This window comes from Saccoglossus kowalevskii, chromosome 11 (genome assembly GCF_978046115.1).
Source record: "Saccoglossus kowalevskii chromosome 11, keSacKowa6.1, whole genome shotgun sequence".
NCBI classification, from domain to species: domain Eukaryota; kingdom Metazoa; phylum Hemichordata; class Enteropneusta; family Harrimaniidae; genus Saccoglossus; species Saccoglossus kowalevskii.
This window is the reverse complement of record NC_140651.1, coordinates 11358412-11383968: the sequence shown is the minus strand read 5'-3', so window position 1 is coordinate 11383968 and position 25557 is coordinate 11358412. Positions and strand designations below refer to the sequence as shown.

The following is a 25557-nucleotide window of genomic DNA, read 5'->3' as shown; positions in this document are numbered from 1 at the left end:
TAGCAGACGCCATCTTGAGAAACAACACGTGAAAATGTTGGGAATGAGTATTCGAGAGGTAATCGTAATATTTCTTGCACTGTTTAGTCGTCAGTAGTTTCAGTTATTGTAAATATATGTGATATACATTGATGATCGTATGATCATGAACGAGATGTCGGTAGTTAGTATCATTCTGACAAGTGATCCGACAGCCGCCGTGTAGGAACATCGTCATTCAGCCCGATCAACAGGTAACGCGTAACGGTTCCTTAGGGCCCACTTGCTCATGAACTAATCCTAACCCTGCCCCTCCAGTACCCCTCCTCTATTTCAGTTGTTTTAAATGCCTTCTTTGGGTCACTTGTAATCATTTGGAGGGGCATATTTAATTACAATGGGGTTGGAGTGTTGGAGTCAGGGTTCAGTTATACGTAGGATGACAATGATCACGGAGGTAAAATTAGATTTTGTTTTACATCCCTGCATCCATATATGCAGTATAAATGGTACTTATTGTATATAGTATGCAATTATTATAGTGCTAATAATTAGGGTTATGTATTAAACCTGGCCCGACTCGAGACGAGACAACTCTTATATTAGTGATCATGAACAATGTTTTTGTGAAAACCTAATAAGTTATTAATCAATAATATTACTGTCTATTGCAACAGATGTATGTAGCTTGCTGCAAATTCATTATGCTTCTTTCATGAATAAACCAAAAATGGTCAGAGGTGTTGTGTGAATATTCAATAAAGGCATCTAAGTGGCTATCCACATGCAGCTCATCTTTTATGGTTTTAATATTGAACCATCTGCATTATTGAGAGAGGTGTGTTATAGCAAGTCTCAGAAGTATTGGGGCAGCCAATTTGCAAATTCGCTAGCGAATTGGCTAACTGCTTTGGTTTTGACTGAACGGTTGGCTTTCGAATCTCGCTGGTGCCGTCCTGTGGTCCCTGTTTTCTAAGGTCTATGGTTGAATCGATGCAGAAAATATAGATTGTGAATCCTGCAATGTGATTGGTAGAAACAGCAGCATAATAAATTACCCAGAATTCTTTGGTGGTTTATGCCATTAGACATATATGAACTGAGTTTTGTTTACATTTGACTAAAACATTAGGAAAAAAGAAAAACATTTTGAAAAAAATTAATGTTTTCAGAATGCATGAAGCATATCCACAGATTTGTGTGTACTGGTGACATTTACCAAACTTTTACCAGCCAATATCTATTAGAAAAATACATAGCATTGTGGGTAATCTGAGGATCTGCGCACTCATCTAAAGAATTGCACTTGATTGGAAATAAGTATCATAAGGGGTCATCTGGGGTTAAGTCGTTTGGTTTGGGGTTTACATGCAATAAATAATAGAATGTGGATTCATCACTTTATTTAATTCCACAATACACAAGGACAACATTTTAGAAGAAGAGCCGATGAAAACAACTAATTAGGGAAACAGCACAAACTCAACTTTGAAGTAATCCTGATCAACAAAATTTATATATGTTGTACATGTAGGGGTAATCTTGTTACGCTGTTCAGTGGATACTCAACAACCATCCCAAAGTACAGTTTTCTGAAAGTTTTTGGCCTCTGTTTTCATCGTAATTGTTACCAGGTGGTGAAAATGCCAAGAATTGGAGCAATAAGAATTAGTGTTAGAATGGGATAACAGTTATGGGTTTGTGTATAAGAAGAATTGTTTCAAATTTGTTGCTTCAAGGCAGCCCTGCTTTCATTCAGTTGATGTGTTGTCCCATGCAAGAGCAGCTCAGAAAAAGAATTGTAGAGGTCGAAATCACTAAATAAAAAGATATTTACAATCTGGGTTGTGTATGAAGTTCAGAACTGGGTATCATTCTTAATTGTTTGTTTGAGTTTTAAGTGTAGTAATTGTTTTGAGATGTATTTTTCAGATTGCATCAAAGTTAAAAGATGGTCATCTTTCTGCTGAAGAGCTGTGTAAAAAGTGTATTCAGAGAGCCAAGCAGTTAAGAGTGTTAAATGCCTATGTAACAGAGACTCATGATATTGCTTTGCAAGAAGGGAAGAAGTCTGATAGCAGACTCAGGAAAGGTAAGCATTATATCAATTTGCATTTTTTATTTATTCATTTTTCATTTCATTAACAACATGATGGTCTTTAATTGCACGATACTCTAAAACCATCTATTTTCATTTTTATTTTAGGAAATCCCACTTATCAAAGAAAAGAGTGAAATTAAAAACCAGTAAATAATTAAAACATTTACAGCATGCAGTTTTTTGGCATGGATATTAATGTTTAAACTAATTAATTAAATTATATTTTCTTATTTTCTAAGAAAGTGCTAATTCCAAAGGAAATTGCCTACCCCAATATGCTATTTTTTGTGTGTTGCTTAAACCATAGACCATTTTTAAGGTCTATGCTTAAACCATGATCACTATGCAAATGTTAAGTAAACATCATACTATTGCATTTCTTCGTCACATCAAACAGGACATACATGTATAATGTAACAGTCAATGTTATTGTAAATGATTTCCAGGCAGAAGTAAAGGTGTTCTAGATGGTATACCAATAGCAGTTAAAGACAATTTCAGTACTACAAATATCAGAACTACATGTGCATCAAATATTTTAAGAAGTAAGTACAACACATTGTTAATAAATTTCATTTCTTTATGTTAATTTGAGAATAGCTAATTTTTGATACTGCAAATATCAAACTTCCGTCTAGCATCAAGACCATGTGTACTTTACTCCTAAATACTAGTCTGTATTCCATGCACTAGGTCTCTGCAACCTGATGGTTTGCATAGATGGTGGGTTAGTTTTATTACCCATGTAATGTATTCAAATGTCACAAACTATGGGCTGTCAAATCTGAACTGTGGGAAGTAAAATACTCACTGTTCTTTGGTCAGTTTAGCTTATTAGCCATGCAAATATATTCAAATGTCACATACTTTAGGCTGTCAAATCTGAACCATGGGAAGTAAAATACTCTCTGTTCATTGGCCAGTTTAGCTTATTAGCCATGCAAATATATTCAAATGTCACATGCTATGGACTGTCAAATCTGAACCATGGGAAGAAAAATACTCTCTAATCATTGGTCAGTTTGGCTTATTAGCCATGCAAATATATTCAAATGTCCCATACTTTGGGCTGTCAAATCTGAACTGTGGGAAGTAAAATACTCTCTGTTCATTGGTCAATTTAGCTTATTAGCCATGTAAATATATTCAAATGTCACATGCTATGGGCTGTCAAATCCGAACCATGGGAAGAAAAATACTCTCTGATCATTGGTCAGTTTGGCTTATTAGCCATGCAAATATATTCAAATGTCCCATACTTTGGGCTGTCAAATCTGAACCATGGGAAGTAAAATACTCCCAGTTCATTGGTCAGTTTAGCTTATTAGCAATTCAAATATATTCAAATGTCACATACTTTGGGCTGTCAAATCAGAATCATGGGAAGTAAAATACTCCCAGTTCATTTGTCAGGTTAGCTTATTACCCATGCAAATATATTCAAATGTCACATACTATGGACTGGTGAAATCTGAAACAACTTGCGTTTCAATTATTGGGCAGTTAAATAATTTTGCATATTTATAATCAGATAGCTAAGATTAGCAGGCTATATTTTATTGTTTAGGGTGTTGAAAAGCTCAGAAATTCTAGGCTTTCCCGAATAGTTTAACTTACCTGTCTTTAAAGGACCAGGTCCTTTTAATATTGGTCTATAAAATTCATGTTAGGTTTTAGAAACATAAGTACATCTTTAAGAATTTGGATGAAAATTAATTATTCAAAACTCAAAATAGTTATTAATGACATTCTATTAAATATTGTAATACATGTACTCTCTAGTTATATACTGTGTTAATCATCTTTGTCAATATAACATGGTTATTTACTATTTTCATTTGCTTTGTTTTGTTTCAGATTATGTTCCTCCCTATACAGCCACAGTTGTGCAGAGACTATTAGATAATGGTGCTGTGTTAATGGGTAAAACCAACTTAGATGAGTTTGCGATGGGGTAAGTTACTATACCTAACTTATATTTTGTATTAACTACAATACCGTTTTATGATCCCCATTTTCATCTGTATCGTAGATATGCCTAGATCATCATGCATCTTGGAATACAAATGCACGTTTATTGCAATACATTATTGGAATACAAATGCACGTTTACTGGATCTTGGACGTGTATGGACAGATTTTATCAAACTTGGCACACAGATCAGACATTATGGGATCTTGATGGAAATTATTTTTTATTTTTCGGATTGGATTAAAAATGGCTGACTGGTAGGCTTATTTATGTTTCAATGAATGCTGTCTGAGACATGCCATGACAGATCATGTTCAAACTTTATAAATACATCATGTCACACATGTGCATATTTATTCACTTGGTGATACGATTCAAGATGGCCAAATTACAGTTCTGTAATTCTCGATCTGGATCTCAGTTGTGCACAGACAAATTGGTACATGTTTTACGTGTATCCTTAAAACTTTATATGAATGTTTTATTTGTGAGTATATTTATATTGTAATGAATAAATAATTTGGCACCAATCACCATCATTTTTAATACATAAAATTGATGACTTATCTATTATTAATAATAATAAATTATTAATTCCTGTTCCATCTATTTAGATCTGGCAGCATAGAGAGTATACATGGACCAGTTAGGAATCCCTGGAAATACCCATATAAGGAGAAACATGCTTCACAATCACCTTTGACGACGAATGAACCAATCAAAAGAAGAACCAGATCACCACATAGTCATGTGACTGGTACTGATGGATCTGATTGGTTTGTCAGTGGTGGTAGTTCTGGGGGTAGTGCAGTTGCAGTGGCAACAGGCACAGCCTTTGTGTGAGTATTTCATGTGTATTAATGTGTGATTATGTTTCAAAACTGCATGGAATTATTTTATTTTATATTTTGTAAGTTTATTTGTGTAATATTGATTTTCAAAGTACCGGTATATTTAAAAAAGATTAGGTAGATAAAATTAAGATATTGTGACTGTTGTCTAAAGCAATATCTGCTGATTTTAAAATACCATCTGTATATTGTTGTTCTGATTTCTGATTCTCATTACAATTGAACTCAAATCAATATTTAGTCACTGTTCAAAAATGGATATTTCGAGTTCCTCTTTAGTGTATCCATGTATGGGCTGCTAGCACCTGTATCTCAGACATGGTGGACTGATCACATTCAAACTATACGCATATGTTATCATGTCACACATATTGACATGCATTCATTTCAGTTTCTGTTTCAAATGTTAAAATTGGGTTTACATTTGCATGATGAAGAGTATGCCATGTCATAACTTGTTATTTTGGGAAAAATGAAATTACCTGTAATCTTGTAAGTCTCTGAGACTTTGATTGTGATAATTCAACACAAAAAACTTACTACAGAAGTTTTTTTTATGGTTTTTATAAACAAAAGAAATAAACAAAACAAAACATTTACAAACAAGATTAAACTGGAAACTATGTATAAACAAAAATGTATTACTTAAAGAAAGAATAAAAGCTACTATAAAGCACTAATACTACTTAGTTTAGTAGTATGTAAGTTCACATCAAATAATTTCACTTGCATGCTTTTCACCATTCATAGATGTATTTGAATATTATATATATATTCTTGCTTAATTGTTCCATAGTGCACTTGGATCAGATACTGGTGGATCTGTTAGGAACCCAGCTTCATATTGTGGTGTTGTGGGTCTGAAACCAACATATGGATTATGTTCAAGGCATGGTCTTATACCACTGGTCAATTCATTGGATGTACCTGGTGTATTCGGTAGATATGTAGATGATGTAACAACAGTTTTAGGTAAGATTGAATACCATTGGTCAATTCATTAGATGTACCTGGTGTATTCGGTAGATATGTAGATGATGTAACAACAGTTTTAGGTAAGATTGAATTCCATTGGTCAATTCATTAGATGTACCTGGTGTATTCGGTAGATATGTAGATGATGTAACAACAGTTTTAGGTAAGATTGAATTCCATTGGTCAATTCATTAGATGTACCTGGTGTATTCGGTAGATATGTAAATGATGTAACAACAGTTTTAGGTAAAATTGAATACCATTGGTCAATTCATTAGATGTACCTGGTGTATTTGGTAGATATGTAAATGATGTAACAACAGTTTTAGGTAAGATTGAATTCCATTGGTCAATTCATTGGATGTACCTGGTGTATTCGGTAGATATGTAGATGATGTAACAACAGTTTTAGGTAAGATTGAATACCATTGGTCAATTCATTAGATGTACCTGGTGTATTCGGTAGATATGTAGATGATGTAACAACAGTTTTAGGTAAGATTGAATTCTATTGGTCAATTCATTAGATGTACCTGGTGTATTCGGTAGATATGTAGATGATGTTACAACAGTTTTGGGTAAGATTGAATACCATTGGTCAATTCATTAGATGTACCTGGTGTATTCGGTAGATATGTAGATGATGTTACAACAGTTTTAGGTAAGATTGAATTCCATTGGTCAATTCATTGGATGTACCTGGTGTATTCGGTAGATATGTAGATGATGTTACAACAGTTTTAGGTAAGATTGAATTCCATTGGTCAATTCATTGGATGTACCTGGTGTATTCGGTAGATATGTAGATGATGTTACAACAGTTTTAGGTAAGATTGAATACCATTGGTCAATTCATTGGATGTACCTGGTGTATTCGGTAGATATGTAGATGATGTTACAACAGTTTTAGGTAAGATTGAATACCATTGGTCAATTCATTAGATGTACCTGGTGTATTCGGTAGATATGTAGATGATGTAACAACAGTTTTAGGTAAGATTGAATACCATTGGTCAATTCATTGGATGTACCTAATGTATTTGGTAGATATGTAGATGATGTTACAACAGTTTTAGGTAAGATTGAATACCATTGGTCAATTCATTGGATGTACCTGGTGTATTCGGTAGATATGTAAATGATGTAACAACAGTTTTAGGTAAGATTGAATACCATTGGTCAATTCATTAGATGTACCTGGTGTATTCGGTAGATATGTAGATGATGTAACAACAGTTTTAGGTAAGATTGAATACCATTGGTCAATTCATTAGATGTACCTGGTGTATTCGGTAGATATGTAGATGATGTTACAACAGTTTTAGGTAAGATTGAATACCATTGGTCAATTCATTAGATGTACCTGGTGTATTCGGTAGATATGTAGATGATGTAACAACAGTTTTAGGTAAGATTGAATACCATTGGTCAATTCATTGGATGTACCTGGTGTATTCGGTAGATATGTAGATGATGTAACAACAGTTTTAGGTAAGATTGAATACCATTGGTCAATTCATTAGATGTACCTGGTGTATTCGGTAGATATGTAGATGATGTAACAACAGTTTTAGGTAAGATTGAATACCATTGGTCAATTCATTGGATGTACCTGGTGTATTCGGTAGATATGTAGATGATGTAACAACAGTTTTAGGTAAGATTGAATACCATTGGTCAATTCATTGGATGTACCTGGTGTATTCGGTAGATATGTAAATGATGTTACAACAGTTTTAGGTAAGATTGAATTGATTGGTCAATTGATAGTATGTTCCAGGTGTATTTTGTAACTTCATTACTAATTTGAACTGTGTGAACATTTGCATTGCACTCAATAGCGTGTCTGTGGCCAATGTAAACAAAGGAAAATATTCAAGAATAATGTCAATAACCTGGAATGAGTCAATGTTGGTGACATTATGTTCACATTATGGAATCTTGGTATGTGCCCAAATCTTTTATGTTTGCACAAAAATTACAGCAGTTGCGTTCATGTTAGTCAAGACCCTCTAGGCCAAAATCATGCCCTCGTATGTCAATCTGTTATTTGACCCAAACGTGGAAAACGTTGCACATATGATATTATGAGGTTATTATGAAGATGACGGTGTACTATCTGTGTGTATACATTGAGGTATCGTAATATACATCTTTTCCTTTTTTTCAAGGATATCGGTACATCATGGGAATACCGAAATCCAAAAAATTTAGAACAGAATCAGCAAACTTTGTGTGGAGTCCGGTCAAACCCTGGTGTCAGCCATGTTTGTTTTTATTATTGGAGGACGCTTACGTGCGTAATCATTCCATATTTGGAATTCGCATTTCCTAATATCGTAGGATGAAAATACCCAGTAAAATACCGCAAAATTACAGCACACTGTAACTTATGGCATTACGGTGATAGATGTATAATATTATAAACTTATATTATAAGGTGCTATTGGTGGTCATGATGTTTTTGACTCTACAACTGTAATGGATTCATTTCATCCTGAAATACTTCCTGATGACATCACAGTTAAAAATTTACATATAGGTATTCCAAAGGTAAGTTTACACACATCAGTCAAAATGCATTTTTAACTTGAATTTTCATCATTGAATTAATGAGAAAGAAATTCTTATAATAGTACTGTCACTATGTGTATTACACAAATAGTTTGGTTTGTTGACTCTGACTTTGACTTTGTGTATATACTGCATGCCATTCAAGTTTTAATTATTATATTGATGTCAATTTGTCCTTTGAAAAAAAGTCAGACAGAAAATTTCAAAAAATGTTACTTAATTTATTATATAGATTTAATTATATTTCCACCAATAGGAATGTTTCTAAATTATAAATGGTTATTGATCATGAATTGTTATTGGTTCCCTGTCTAATGTTGCTGCTTGAACTGCTAGACTAAGTGTTTTGAAATGTTCTGAGTCAGCAAAAACACTAAATGCAAAACTGCACTGCTGATAAAACAAAACAAAAAAGTTGAACAATGACAATTAGAATACCCATGTCAGATTTTAATGGATTTTGTAGATCAAAGACTTACTGAAATATTTGTACAGTAAGGGACGACGTCAAAAGATCAATGTCGGATAAAAAACTTAATTTCTTTAGTTTTTTTCCAAACCCCCCTACCCCCCACTGAAACTAAATTGATAAATATTGGTCATGGCGTCAGACTACATTCACCATTAAATACAAATTGATAATCGGACAGTAGTATTGCATAGCAGTTGGTTGTCGGGTGGGTGTAAAAAGATTTTACAAATGCACCTCGTTTGACGCACAAATTTACACTCGAACCAAACCATTTTTTCCCCTTTTCGGTTATTTCTGTCCATGATTGGATAGAAAAAAACGAACTACAAATACTCCAAGATTTTTTTGACTTCATTAACAAATAAAATCGTTTTTGTAGGATGGAAACTTTTTGAGGTCAAACCACCCACCCCCCACCCCCAAACTAAAGAAAATAAGTTTTTTATCCAACATCGATCTTTTGACGTTGTCCCTAACTTTGGTTACGTTTTTGTGTATACACAAGTTGGGAGTACTTTTTTCAGTGATTTTTTTTTTAAATTTTATTTATAAAGTAATTATCTTTCTAGGAGTATTATGCCCCATCTTTATCAGATGATGTTATCGAATCGTGGAAGAGAGCGGCCGATTTGTTTGACAACGCAGGGGCTAAAGTGAGTGAAGTGAGTCTACCAAATACACAATATTCAATTGTATGTTACTCAGTACTATGTGCTACAGAAGTGGCATCCAATATGGCACGCTATGACGGAATTGAATTTGGTAAGTTATTCTTATATCTACTGCAAAATTATCTTCAACTATATTTGACTCACTATGCATAATTGTATTGAGTGACACCTCAACTTTTGAAAATTAGTTCTGATAATTTCCAGAAGGCCACAAACATTTTTTTTTAAATCTGTGCTAGATCATATTTTATTTGGTTGTGTTTATTCAAATAAAAATGGTTTGTTGTTGGTGATTTGTTCTGGAAAGAGATCAGTGTGCTGACTTGCTAAACACCTCATGCAAATTGGGTTGATTTCATGTAGATAACTGAACATCATTTGGCTCAATATATGTTCAAAATTAGTCATATCAGATCAAATGTTGCCTCAATCAATTATACAACATAGTAAAAGTGTTGCAGAGTCTAATCATTCCTAATTAGTATGTAACATAACTGTTGTGTCTAGCCTGATAGGCACATATTGGTAAAATCACATCTAGTTGAGTGTTGTTAACCACAAAGCTGATGTTATACAATCATTCTAATTGAGTAATTCAAAATATCATGTTCACAATTTATTTGTTATATACCTCTATTATCTAGCCACAGCTTTTCTGCATCATGAACCATGTGTCGCCATGGTGATTGTGGAACTTGATTCTTTGAATTAATGGTTCTTCTAATGGGCTTCCAAATCTTTCAATTTGTCCATACTTTCCAGTGTGTATAATGATAAATGAAAAAAGCAATTAAGACACAAATATTTCTTATCTTCACAGGTCATCGTGCTGATGTGAACCGTTCAGTGGAGGAATTGTTTTCTGAGACGAGGCATGAAGGTTTTAATGATGTGGTTAGAGGCAGAATACTGGCTGGCAATTATTTTCTTCTTAAAGGGTATCATCATCTCACTTCAGTTTGACTTTATTCCTCTTTCACATTTCATGCACCATTGTTTTATAACAAAGTACACATGTACATTTTTTGTAGTTCAAATGAGTTTGTTGGTTATCTGTTAATGGATCATGTCATTGCTTGGACATAGTATGACTGGTTTTGTAGGTGGACAAGACTTAATATTGTAACACGTTTACTTTGAATTACAAATTACAAGGTAGATATAAAACACAATTTATTTGCAGCAGTATACTATACTTCGCGATCATGTTTACCTACAATTAATTTATCCCAAAATCAGTCAATTCAGAGGTATTTACAAATTCACAGGTGTTTTTGGAATTCAGTAACATATAGCATTGCAAATACATGTATTGTCTGGCATGCAACTAGTCGTCAAACAAAATAAACTATTACCCATGTTTTCAGTTTTAAGAAAAGTTCAATTAACAGTTGGTCATTTGTATCTGCAATTGTTTTACTCATACATGTATTTTGATCGTGCAAAGTCAAATCGATTCAAATCATTTTGTAATGCATTCAGTTTCATTATAGTCAATTTGTTTTTTTGTTTTGATGAAATTAATGTCAAACAACAATTCCGAGAACTACAATATACAAATTGAGAGACAATAACTTGTTGAATGGAGTGCTTATTCCCTTCTGAAATGTGCATTCAGCATTTCAAAAATGTGGCCACCCAATGAAAATGTTGTGTTTCTGTTTTGTTTGTATCATTCTGGAATATATACTTACATGCACTGTGAAATTATTACAGATAGCATCCTTAAAAACTCAAACAAACCAACTTTAATTTTGAGTATTGTGAGCTACATGAAATACCTTTCTTTGTTAATTTCTGTTCTGAAATTCCTGATCAGTGAAACTGATAAAAAATAAAATAAAATAAAATAGGGTTAAGCATCTAAAAGTCAAGGGTATTACTTGCTCTTTGGCCTTGGTCTTGCCGAGAAAAATCAGTCGAGATCCAAACAGAAGCAGAAAAAGAAACAGGGGCCACCTTGGTTGAATTATTATTAGGGATATACCCCGGTAAGTCGATTTTAATGGAGTCTACACTGGACTTGTTTTGATCTAAAAATAATTACAGTTTTTAAAAATGCAAACTTTTTGACTCCCGTGTGCGAGCACAAAAGGGAGTCTTTGCAGTTACCCTGTCTGTATGTCTGTATGTATGTCTGTATGTATGTATGTATGTATGTATGTATGTATGTCACTTTTTTTGTTCCACCGTTATCTCAAGAACCACTAATCAAATTTTGGTGAAACTTGGTACATAGATGCTCTGGGATAATGCGCAGAGTTGATTAGGTTTTGGTAAAAATCTATGAATATTAATTACGTAATTTGCATGATAATTAGCTGATTTTTAGCTGTTCCAAGACTGTTCCACTGATATCTAAAGAACCACTCATTGGATTTTGATGAAATTTGACACATGGATGCTCTGAACTAGTGCGCAGATTTGATTAGTTTTGGGTAAAAATCTATGAATAATAATTACCTAATTTGCATGATAATTAACTGATTTTAAGCTGTTCTATGACTGTTCCACTGATTTTTGAAGAACCACTCATTGGATTTCAATGAAACTTGGCACATGGATGCTCTGAACTAATGCGTAGATTTGATTAGTTTTGGGTAAAAATCTGTTAATATTATTAATTACCTAATTTACATAATGATTAATCAATTTTCGGCTTTTCCACTGATATCTCAAGTACTAATCATAACATTTCAGTAAAACTTGGGACACTGCACATACCTGATAGTTTTTAGGGTAATATCAGTACATATTAATTACCTAATTTGCATAATTAATTAATTTTCAGCTTTTGATATTTCGAGTAGTAATGATCACGTTTCAATGAAACTTCGTACATAGTTACTTGAGGACTGTGCAGAGACCTAATTAGTTTTTGGGTAAATATTTGTGCATATTAATCACTTTATTAGCATAATTAGTTAATTTTCAGCTTTTCACCTGATATCTCAAGTACTAATCATCACATTTCAGTGAGACTTGCGACATAGATATTCTAGGACTATGCAGAGACCTGATTAATTTTGGGATAAATAATTGTGCCTATTAATTACCTAATTTGCATAACTAGTTAATTTTTTGCTGTTCTATGATGTCTAAAAACCACTCATTGGATTTCAATGAAACATTTAAAGAGTACCCATCACATTTCAATGAACCTAAGACTATGCACCATATTAGTTTTTGGTAAATATTTATGCTTCTTAATAACCTAATTAACATAATTATTTAATACTTATATCTCAAGTATTGATCATCACATTTGAATAAACCTTGGTACATAAATTCTCTAGGACAATAGACAGTCTGATTAATTTTGGGTTAAAATCTGTTCATATTAATTCTCTAATTAGTATAATAATTAATATTTTTTTGGTTCTAATCACATTTCAATGAAACTTGGTACATTGTGCAGAAATTATTAGTTTTACACATAAATCTGTTCATATTAGTTACCTTATTTGCATAATTAGTTTTCAGCTATTCCATCAATATCTCAGTTATAAGTAATTTTGAATTAATTTGTAATGTGTCTCCAAAACTCTCAGCACACGGGAGTTCTTTCTAAGCTTTCTTTGATTTTTTTATTAAATAACGAACTTTGTGCTTGTCAATTTGATAAACCTCATACCAATATTAACCTTATGTATAACACTACACTATATTTACATTTATTGCAGGATGTATGAGAAATATTACTTAAAAGCTCAGAAGATACGTAGATTAATAAGTGACGATTTTATGAATGTTTTTAACAGTGGTGTGGATATTTTATTAACCCCAACAACCATTAGTGATGCACCAACGTATAAAGACTTTACAACAGTTGATCATAGAAAACAGTCTGAACAACAAGATGTACTAACACAACCAATAAATATGGCTGGTAAGTTTAAAATCTTGTAACATTTAACTGTTCTATATAGATATAATGATCACAAAAAAGTTACATTTAAAAATGGGATCCATTTTCACATGAAAATTTTGAAATGACACTGAATGTGATTACTGTAAAACATTTCTTTTTCGCGAGCATGTCTTTTTCGCGAATTTAGCGAGAGAACTGATTCGTTAATTCAAGATGTCGCTAATGACTTTATTATCAACTCAAAATGGTCGCCAAACAAAGAAATCAACAATGACAAAAGAGATTCGCTATAAAATCAACATTTCACTATTACGTCATTTTACTACAATTCGCTAAAATTGCATGCCGCTTTTTCAACATGTTTTACAGTATATAATTTTCCAGCCTTGTATTCTAAGTTTGTCGTTGTCACAGTATTCTACTTCATGGCTACTTTATGGCAATTCTGTGATATCTTCTCCAATTTTGCTAGGATTTATTATAATTTAAATTTTTTAGAGGGACTGAATAATAATTCTAAAAATACTTGAGCTTGCTAAAATCATAGACCTTAGAAAACAGGGACATGCAACTTAAGTCTGAGACAAAGGAAAATCCAATTTCCTGTATGCAACGTGGGTTATCATCTCCTGTGTAGATAATCCCATTAATATACGTCAGAAACAGTTTTAGTTGTTACCTTTCTATGCTTTTTTATATGTTTGATAAGTTATGCTGTGCCAATATTCACATTTGTCAGTGTATAACGGGTGCACTATGCTGTATCTCTTCTAAATATGATGAAAAATCCACTTCTATAATGACACAAATTTTGACAGGTCATTGTTTACGTTTAGGCAGTTTTGTTTTCTTGTAGAGAAAACTGACCATTTTTGTTTTCCTTTCCTGTTTTCATAATGGAATAAAAACTGTTAACTTTGCAATTTTTAGTTTCACTTGTATCAATAGAATGGACTTGGCTATTCAGTTTTAATCAAATATAATTTTTCTGATAATATTCTAACCACAAAGTTGGCTCATCTTGTGTAGCTACTCCCTGGCAGCCATATGTTTGGCTTATGGAAGAGGAGAGAATGTAACAGTGGTGTTGACATAGATTTATTGTCAGAGGATTATAACTAAGGTTACATGAAAGGGATACCCCACAGTATTATGGCCCTGTTCTCTAAGGTCTATGCTAAAATGAACCATTTTCACCACAATTTGTATTAACATACCCTATATCAACAATATATGATGTGAACTTTTTCTTTATCTTATCACACTGTGGAGATGTACATTATGCATGTCATGAATATATATTATAAAACTGCAATATTTTTTAAACAATCAATCTTTGCATTAAGATTGCTGATGCAAATCCAAAAATATGAACAATTATCGTGTCCCTGTGCAGTTACTGTCTCTTCTTTTTATCAGGTGTGCCTGCAGTCACTGTTCCTGCATATTTATCATCATCTGGACTTCCCATCGGTTTGCAATTCATAGGTCAAAGGTATCAAGATTACAAAATGTTGCAAGTTGCCAAATGGTTTGAACAAGAAGTTAGTTTTCAAAGATTAGATCTATCAACAGTTCTTGAAGAGGATCTCTGACAAATAAACGTGAAAATACGAAGCGGAAAGTAATCTCCTAAAATGAGACGTGATTTGTACCTCAGTATTTATATTTAGCAAAACAAAACAAATCAAAATAAATCGAATAAATTTAAGACTTATAAGGTACTACTAAACTCAAAGATTTCTGTCTCTGATGGCTATATTTCATACTATTTATTTGCCCTTTAACACTGAAACATGTTTTAAAGAGCTTCATCTTATAAAATATTTAAACTATAAATATAATCTAATGTACTGATCAACACCATAGTTCTGCTAGAATTTTTTACAATCTGTTGAGATATTGAAATGATCTGTTGATAAGTCGTGTGACATTGTGTGAATCTCTGCTTCTCAAGTGTTGACATGTTTACCTGAAGAGTCTAGATGAGTATTTCGATTTGCCAAATATACCTTTTTTTCATATCTTATAGATGGGTATATAGGTTTGACATTTGTCAGACTTGCTTCTGTTCTCTGTTTTTTGGAAACATTGTTCTTATTATGACGCCAAAAAGCTTCTTTTTTTTTTTTTATTAAAAGTTAACTTTCTCAAAGGCTGAATTGTCACTGTCAGTGTGGGGATATCAATATCAATGATGAATAATATGTGATCTTTTAATCTTTTACCTGAAGGAATTCATTTATTTGTGAATTATTCATGTTTTTATGGGTTTCCCAGCAGATAAGAAATGTTCAAATTATGATAAAAGCATGGAACTTGGTACACATGTAAAGTTTAATGTTCTCCCCAAAATAAGAAAAACACCCACTCTCATCTCATGTGGGTCATTTCGATAAGAGCATTCAAATTTCATGCTTTTATCATGATTTGAACAATGCTCATAACATAGAGGGTGATATCTCATATCAGAGGGCGTTGTTCAAATGACACCACATAAGAAAATTATCACATATCAGACTAATAAAATGGGCAATGTTTATGAACTATGATTATTTACTGTTTATATCGTATATATTCTCATTTTCACCAAAAATGTGTTTTAATATGGTATATGTAATATTTCTTGAATCTATAATTAAAGCACTGTAATGCCAGGTAATGCTCTAGTACATCATGGGAAATGAAATTTGTATGGCTCGCCTACTTTTACACATATGTTATAATTTCAACCAGAGGTATTAATTCCGTGTGCTTACATCTTGCCGGAGACCATTATCTTTGTTGAAAGGACTTATTGACGCTCATTTGCCATTTTAGTTGCTTCTTCTGATGCATTTTTTTTTCTAAAAATAAAATTCTGCATGTACATATAGATCAATGAATTTCGAACATTTAGTTACATTATTGCCGTTTTAAATCCCCGGTTCTAACTTATTACTTGGAATAAAACAAATCAAAATAACACGAGAATTTCGGTCATTTCTTTCGCAAAATGACCGGACACAACGTCTCTTGAAACTGAGCTACGTGTAGATTCAAATCTTATTTTTTATTCTGCCAATTCTGTTTTCAGGCACAGGTGGGTTCACACATGGCTTCGCAACTTCCGCCATTTTAGAATTACGCGATGGTGAGTTAACATAATTACAGATCAATGCTACTCTACCGGGACTGTTCGTTATTGGGTTTGACGTGAATATATCATTCCCTTACGTGCGTTTGCATGATACAATGATCTAAATTTAAAGCGTTGTCAGTACTAGTATATTATTGCTTCGTCAGTTCACATTGCACATTTATTTTTCTTGAATATTTTAGCTAAATTTTTACTCCTTTAACGGGGCCGTGATCGCGAAATAAAAAAGAAGTCCCCTTGCCAGTATAAGAGTTCATCATCACTGCCACAGAGTCAACCAGGCGCGTCGCACCAGCCAATGATTGAATCTAGATCAATGCCGTGGAATGAACACTTGCTTGGTTCGTCTTTTCCTAGTGACATTGTGGTGAACACAATTTCATGTTCATTTATCGAAACTTCGTTCATGGATTCACTCTTCAGGACGGCGTTCTACTCCGTTCCCGCTGAGAAAAGACGGAGTTTACGAGCCCTGTAACCGCTAGTGTATCTGTGTGTGTTGATACTCCAAAGAAGTATGTGTTGTTGAATTTGTTTTGCATATATATTTTGCATAAGTGGTCGGACAAACATTTCAGAACGTATCACTAACATCATTAGTACCATGTTTACATAAACATACCCATAGAATAAACAAACAGCTCGGGTTTTGCATAAACCTATGAATGGCAGTCATTGAGTGGTTCCAACAACAAGGGAGATACTATTATCCCTGAGTGATCTCAATAACAATGGAGATAATATTTTATTTACTGTTATAACAAAAGAAGCGGCATCCATAACAGCTGAGAAGGCATCAGGTAATGCTGGTGAGTAAAAATAATAATAATCGGTTTCTCGTCCATTTTATAAGTGACACTGTCTAAAAAGATATTTAGACCCGATATTTTTTAAACATTTCCATTTTGGTGTTTGTAGTCATCAGATTTGCATATGCGAACTCAGGGACATGAGGATCCGTATACTATGAAAATGCAAGATCTGAAGGTACTAGACAACTCTATAGTGCTCCGCAATGGATTGACCATGTGTTGGCAGCTGGATTTTGGAAATCATATAATACATTAATATCTTATTAACTTTATAATTTCTTGTAGTTGATATGCATCTCTGTCAATCCATGATAAAAGTACAGAACATTATATTCATGGCTATAGAATATACTCAATGTATTTTGTTACAAGGTTCTTGATAAAGCAAAAGGATCTCGGTTAAATCAGGAAGAAATTTTCCCATGTCCATTGTTTGGAGTTGCTGTAACATACATTATTAGCTGGATTTAATTTTCGCTGAAGAAAAAAACATTTTGGCTGTTTTTCACTGTAATTTGATGGGTTAAATGTAAAATATAGGGGGAAAAGTTATATTCACTGGATATTATTTTCACTGAACATATTACAAGTGAAAATAATGTCCTTCCATAGATTTTATAAAAATGTCGCTTTCCCTTCGCCATTAAGGACATTACTTTTTGTATGTCAATTTATAATTCTCTGACTCGGGTTATTTAATAGTTTATCAACCTGGTAATTTCATATAGTTGTTTAAACCATAACTCAATTGTATGACGAAGCGCCTACGAAAAGTGGGGCCCCACAATCGATTATACTAGTAAAATAACATTGATATCCAAATTTATAATTATTACATGGAATTTACAAGTTCAAGAACTCAGTGACATATACATGAACCTCAAGTAATGTATTCTTGTAGTAATGTATAGTCCAGAAGTTTACGTTAGAAACTCGTTTTCTAATTTAGATAAATGACATTGATGTCATATAAATAAAATATCAGTTTATATCAGAAACATCATTTTAATACAGTGATATTGATTGGAAGCACATAATGATTTAAAAGCTTGCAGCATCAACATGTTTTGATGAATTAAAACGCGACATGCCCTGGAGTGTTCGACGATTGAGGAAGATTAGATATAACGTACATTCATCCCATGTATATCGACTGCAGTAAATAAACTATATGGCTGGGAGGGGAAAATTATTATATTTCGCGTAAAGTATATGCATGCATAATATTCAACACAATCATCTGGAATACCATGCTGGAGATGAAACACGGTGTATTAAAAGTGTGTTAAAAGAATTTAACACAATTTGTGATAGAATTAGAATTTAATTTTTGAAACTGGAAAATATTATAATTCTCTAAGGCACTGTCTGTTCATAGAAAGAAACAGCTATTGCATTTCACTGTTTTCTGAAATGTGATACAGCTTTTAATATCGCAAATAGCTGGGGCAATGCTTTTTAGATTATGTTACCCATTGCGGCTGTTTTCTGCATCATACATCACCAAGTAATATGTGGAAAACTTTTAGTTCCCATGAAAGTGCTCGTTATTCTTGTTGCGTGTCAAGACGTCGTGTGTTCCTAACGATTTGTCAATATGCGTTTGAATTAATTAAGTCTAATAAGAGCACATATATCACATACACTCGTAATGGTTGTGAATATTAATACTGCCAGCAAAGAACGAAACTGAAAAGCATCAATTTGGAAAATTGTATTTTAAATTGATTATGAATTTAATATGTTCTCTATTGTAAGTTGACAGAGTGATTAGATGTGACATGCATTGTGCATTACTACGAGAAAGATACGTTATTAGTACAAAGGAAATCACAACGGGTAATACAATATGGTCGAAAATACTAAAAGCACATCAAAGTTATAATTGTCCTTATACTAGAATACATTTGTCTTATATTGGTTCTTTTGTCATATAACTATAAACTAAGAAACTCGTTGTCAGGCCTGTTTTAAGTGATAACGGTTTTCCATTATCAAATTGACTTATGAAACAAAATTCACTGGTTGTTGAGATATACCGTGTATGTGACCACGCATTGTGATTCGTTCGTGGGTATCTCAAATGTAGGCCACATTTGTTAAAGTTCACTGTAACTATACGCGGGTGCCACTGAAATATTTGTGGCCATGAAGCAGAGTTTACGAAATATTACTACGATCCATATAAACGATCGCGATTTTTTTTTAAAGCAGCCTTCAAAAGTTTAAGCATAATTCCACGAATTATGGGTTTTTGTTTCTCATAAACTTAGTTTTGTATTGTATGTGTGAACACAATGCTAATAATAAAGTTACTAAAACATGAAAATTAATCATTTTAATAACCAGGATAATAAAATTGAACAGAAATGGAATTATACAAAACCACGTGTTACAAAACTAGGTAGCATATCAACTGATGCGTTGGAAGGTGTCACGCGTTGGGCTCTGACACGGCGTCATCTGTGGCCGGGCAATTCACGACAGGTGAAATATTGTATTATAGGTAAAATTTATTGGTAAGGAAATATTAAGCAATCACTAAACGTACACATTAATGTTTTCTAATCGCCTGAATGACTGTATGTGAGAACAATAATATAATAATTTGTTATAAATCAATCATTATATTTTCAAAAAAAACCTTAAAGATGTGACCTACTATTAAATAAATATACCATGATGGTTTAATAAAATCCTATAAATGAATTATTTTCGAGGTTCAGTTTTACCATTAGTACAATGTCACTATTAGTATAAAGATGCATATTAACAATACTCACTTACTCACTCTTCGCACCTTAATATTAAGAACAGTTCTCGAAGAAGTCAAATAGTTAATATAGATAACTCACAGTTTAACGTGAACGTAAGTATGTAAGACGTGCCAAATATTTACATAGCTGAATGGCGTAAGCTAAATCTTATAAATGGCCACAAAAGCAACACAAATAATCAATGAAAAGCAGATTTGTGTGTTGTTGACAATATTTTGTTGGTAATATTTTGATTACACCTTGTTTCTAATCATGTATCTGTTTCGCTAATTGTATTTGAACATAAACATGGTTTCATTTAATAATGCATATGGTCAATTAAGCCCGCCGACCCAAATACGTAAATCTTAATTTTTTACATTGTATTTGAAGTCCTGGGAAATCTTCCACATGTGATTATGTGCCATAAATAAGCCAGCAAATAGAGACACATTATATTAATATAGTTAAGCATTTTCTGTGTATACCCCCTCAGCTACACAACCGACATGACACCAATAGCTGCAGCACAGTTTAGTATGTAATACGGAGATTTGTACAAAATCAAGAATACAACCTCAAGCTTAATTGTAACAAAAAGAAATACGGCGAGATATACAAAGTGGCCCTGTATGTCTTATCGATGATTGCTGATCAGATAAAGCTAAAAATAAGCTGGCGTGCGTGTGTGAATGGATGTATGGATAGATGTATGGGTGGATGGATTGATATGTGGACGAATGGGTGGCAGTGTTTATGGTTGGATGGATGGAATGAACATGAATGAGTGGGTGGAAGGTAGGAAGGAAGGAAGGAAGAAAGGGAGGAGAAAGAAAGAATTAAAGAACGAAAGGGTCGATAGATAGAAAGAAAAAAAGGGTAGATAGATAGAAGAATAGATGGTTGGATATTTGATTGATTGATTGACACGGGCGAATCATGCTTGCAGAAGTCATTTGTAATAAACAGATCAACACAACTATCAGTCCGTGTGCATATCTTCAGTGTTGAAATGATATGTGTGCGTTTATAAAAATTATGACATTCATGAAGAAAGCCATTCAGTCTGGCAATGTGATGTGCAATGATGCATGATTAGCTGTTGACGATGTACTATCTATAAATAATGTAGATTTTCTTGTCTTCATTGCACGTATACTAGTTGTAAATGACCACGTGATTGAGGGCTTATCACGACATTATCACAATCACGTCATCGTTATTAATAGACATCTATTAAATTAGTACGCATTGTTAGTTTGATAACATCATTGCAATCATCGTGACCATCTCTCATTGTCAGATATTGCAATCTGAATCATGTATCACGTAGCTATGTATGTAATATATATTAGCAACCTGTATCTTTTATTAAGGTTTATTTGTACCTTTCTCTCATCTGCATGAATTATATAGTAGGTATCTTAGTTATTATATGTACTATTATATATGTATTTTATACCACATGACTATGACAGCCAATCAGATTCGCGTATTGTAAGTAGACTTCCTGTTGACATATTCGTATGTCTACTTCCATCCGTGTACCTTCCTCCCGAATTTACTTGTCCAATAACTTATCAATGGACCACATTACGCGGAAATATTCATGAAATAATTGTGGTTGCGCGATTCCTCTCTCTAAAGAATCCGAGAGACGTAGACTTTGCCGCAGTACGGTACCACTGTGTTTGATTTTGTGTGTTTTGACATTATATCCACATATTAACATATTATGCATAATATATTTTTTGAAAGAGAATGATGTTGACATAAGCCTATACTCAAGCAGTGTGCAGTTCTTTGTGCAGCTGTTTCAGTGTGGCGTATAGCGGCGACCCGGAGATCATAAGGTAGTGCCGGCTAATTCTTCGCCAGGCTGAAGTTGCTGAAATTAGATTTATACAACCATGATTAAACTCAATAAATGCAATCACTGCTCTTGAACTCATTCAACTTGTATATTTGCACTGCGATGATGCCTAGAAAGATTGCAATGTACGATTAAGTGCCACAATTTCTGTTTTAGATTTATACGTTATAATAATACAAATGTTCACGCCAATAGCGGTAGACAAACAGTTTTATTGACCTTCTGAGATCTAAAATTGTATGTCCACCCCCGTTGGGATGAACATTTGTACAGTGTAGTATATGTCTTCATATTCAGTTTCAATCAATTACTTTCTATTTAAAATGTGTGCACCCCCCCTTGTGCTATATATATTAAATACATTATGCTAATTATATACGTGGTTGGACGACTGATTATGTGTACCACCATCGCGGGGTGTGCATTTATCGAACCTTGTCATCACCGTCCTTACACGATATGTCGAATATTCTGCTGTCTTTAAGGTTAGTCATCATATGTTGTGCCATTTAACACAATTGCCATGTATATGTTTGTTTTTACTGAGGATTTGTTCTTGTAATTTGTTTCTTATCGGTACGTTTGAGTAAGTATCCCTCACATAGTGATAACCATTAGCTGTGTATAAATAAATATGTCGTATATGTATGACATTGTCAGTGAAAGAACCAGATATTGCAATACCATGTCTAGGTACTAACTGTAGTCTGGAAAATCGTATGTTCGATAAAACTTGATTTCCGATGTCATCAAGAACTCAAATCCTAAACTGTATCTAGGACTTATGCACGTGCGTAGTTATATCCAACATGTGCATGTTAAGTTTCGGTTTTAAGCAATATTGTGTATATTTACATATAAATTGGGGACAACAATGTGGGACATTTTGCTCAGTATTTAGACAACGAACACACATTGAAACATGCTTAAATTCTTGTTTTACAACGCTTGTATAAGCTTGGTCGTTGTCTAATTGTTATGCGATGAGAATATTGTATCCAGTGACTCGGACTTTTTAAAATCTGTTGCCGCTGTTTCTCACTGAATTCACCACAAATTTGGGAATACATTTTCCTCTAGTGTGTGATCATATCTGGCCACTCGACCATATGCTGCAAGTGAGTGTAGTACTCGTGGCGAACGGTGAATATTTACCCGTTAACTTGTTGTACTCTTAAACATTTCAATCCAAGAGTACTTCCGCTGTCTCATACTCGAAATGGGTTTAAATTCAGTACCTATAGCCAAAGCAATAATTCAACAAGAATTCAACATTTCGACGTGGAAGCCGCTCGTACCATACACGATAAATCATTATGACAAACAAAATATCTAGTCTCTCAAAAAAAATTTATCGAAAAATTATGTGAATGGAGAGTCTACGTATGTACTTTGTTTCGCAAGAGACGTAGTTTTGAAGGTGATGACAGTATCCTCCTATCATATTAGAGTAGTACATTCATTGTAGGGTGCTGTATTGTACATTCCTTATAATTAGGCCCAGTTCGCGCGTACGAGGTTAATCAGTTACCGGGCGAGATACATCATCATTACCAAAGTCATAGTTACCACGTGCAATCGAATACTTCATATTAGTCCTCACAAAGCCTTACTCAACATTTTTTTTATTCATTTTGCTTTTCCGATTTTCAACTTTAAACTTACCTTAGAACCAGCGTACCATGTTCACTCACGTTACATATAAATAATTCTCCACATATTTATTTCAACCTTATTTTAAAATGTATCTTATATTTTATATAATTATTTTCGACGTATATCTTTCATCTCCATATTTATATCAAGTTTGACATATATCAATCATACTCAATGTTCTCTAGTGTGCAATAACTACAATCGATGACAAGACGGAGTTATTATCCCGGATGTACAAGTTAATAACCAATCAAAAAGCTTATTCCATACGGGGAATTTAGAAATATTGAAAATTATCAGATTGGAATGATATCACTGCAGCGTCTTTCTTTCATGAAAATAATTCACAGCGATCGTGTATTTCATGTTTTAAAATGATATTCTAGTCCGTGTTTTTAAACACAATTTGTTTCGATTAGTGCATAATATATACATAATTTTGTACTATTTTAATAGGAACAACTAGGCAGTTCGGACCTTTATCATTTTCGCTGAAGACTCAAGAAATTGAAATGGAAATTAACAATTCAGATAACACGACAGCACTTATGTCACACAATGTGACGGAAGGTACCCCGATGGTTCGAGAGGTGGATTTTAATTGGGTTGATATCTGTAAATCCGCTATGGGAATCATAGGTGCCATTGGAAACGCAATCGTTATCATCATCGTTTTAAGAACCAAGAAATTACAGAGTATAACAAACACATGTATTGTCAGTCTCGCGGTTGCTGATCTTTTCACGTCCGTTCTTATTATTCCATATCCACTAGTGCACATTCCATCGGGATTTGTTGGGGAACTTGTCTGTCGATTTTATGTTTCGGGATTTCTACTATGGATGAATTTTGACGCCTCTGTATTCAACCTTATGGTCGTCACCGCCGAGAGATATTTTGCAGTCGTCCACCCGATAAAACATAAAATCCATTTCACGAAGAAGATGATGCAAGTACTGATTATTGGTGTATGGGCTTTATCGGTCGTTACGCATAGCTTTTGTCTATATATCTGGCAATATGATCGCGAAGAGGGTGGCTGCAAACTGGATTGGCCGGGATCATTGGCATTTCAAGCATTTGTGGGTATAGGACTGTTCTTTGCAACTTATTTTCTCCCTGTAATTATCATGTTTTCCGCTTATTGGCGCATCATGATAATATTAAAAAAACGTTCTAAAGAACTTGGCGACAATAAACAGAGAAGACCAGCACTTTCACTTCTTCGAGCACGGGAGAAGATAGTGAAAATGCTCTTCATCGTGGTTTTAACATTCGGCATTTGCTGGGCTCCTAATCAGTTTCTGTTTCTTTGCTATAATTTTGGGATGCATTTAGATTTCAGTAGCGTATATTATCATTTAATTACTTTAACAGGGTTTTGTAATTCGTGCATGAACCCTTTCATATATGGATTCCAAAATAAGCAATTTCGTCAAGGGTTCGTGAATCTCTTAGGTCACCGACGTGCCAATACGGTCGGTGACTCCATGATATCAAACATTACAGGCAATGAATAATGACAGGAGTGATAATAAACTAAAACCTACTATCAGATTAGATTATTATAAGTCATTTTATATATGTTCGAATTTGTTGGTGTTGTTAAGTTGAAAATATCATTTTCAATTTCTGTTCCTTGATTGTCATGTATAGTATTGTTTAGTATTTTTCAGCACGATATGCCCTTATTTTATCAGTGTCAGCAAAGTTTTTTAAGTGACTTTGAATATAATCATTAAAAAGATTCTTTCTTTAAAACAGTAGTTCGTATTAGTTTTAGATAATATGTCTATGAATGTCAGATTGCTTACTGATGCAATGAATAGTTTACTCATTTGGATATCAAAGCCAA

At 33.4% G+C, this 25557-nt stretch overlaps 2 protein-coding genes across 2 annotated transcripts; both read left to right on the top strand.

Annotated features, from left to right (window-relative positions):
- Window positions 1–13: 13 nt before the first annotated feature.
- On the top strand, window positions 14–16341 carry LOC100370045 (glutamyl-tRNA(Gln) amidotransferase subunit A, mitochondrial-like). Its single transcript, XM_085505401.1, has 11 exons — window positions 14–58; window positions 1912–2071; window positions 2527–2625; window positions 3938–4034; window positions 4667–4891; window positions 5700–5875; window positions 8319–8431; window positions 9494–9686; window positions 10416–10533; window positions 13279–13484; window positions 14886–16341. The coding sequence occupies exons 1-11, from the start codon at window positions 35–37 to the stop codon at window positions 15059–15061; spliced, it is 1587 nt and encodes a 528-aa protein (XP_085361527.1). The 5' UTR covers window positions 14–34; the 3' UTR covers window positions 15062–16341.
- A 4524-nt stretch (window positions 16342–20865) lies between these two features.
- On the top strand, window positions 20866–25222 carry LOC146736189 (somatostatin receptor type 5-like). The gene is made up of 2 exons (XM_085505193.1): window positions 20866–20971; window positions 24159–25222. Exons 1-2 carry the CDS (start codon window positions 20866–20868, stop codon window positions 25220–25222), a joined length of 1170 nt encoding a protein of 389 aa, XP_085361319.1.
- The last annotated feature ends 335 nt before the right edge of the window (window positions 25223–25557 follow it).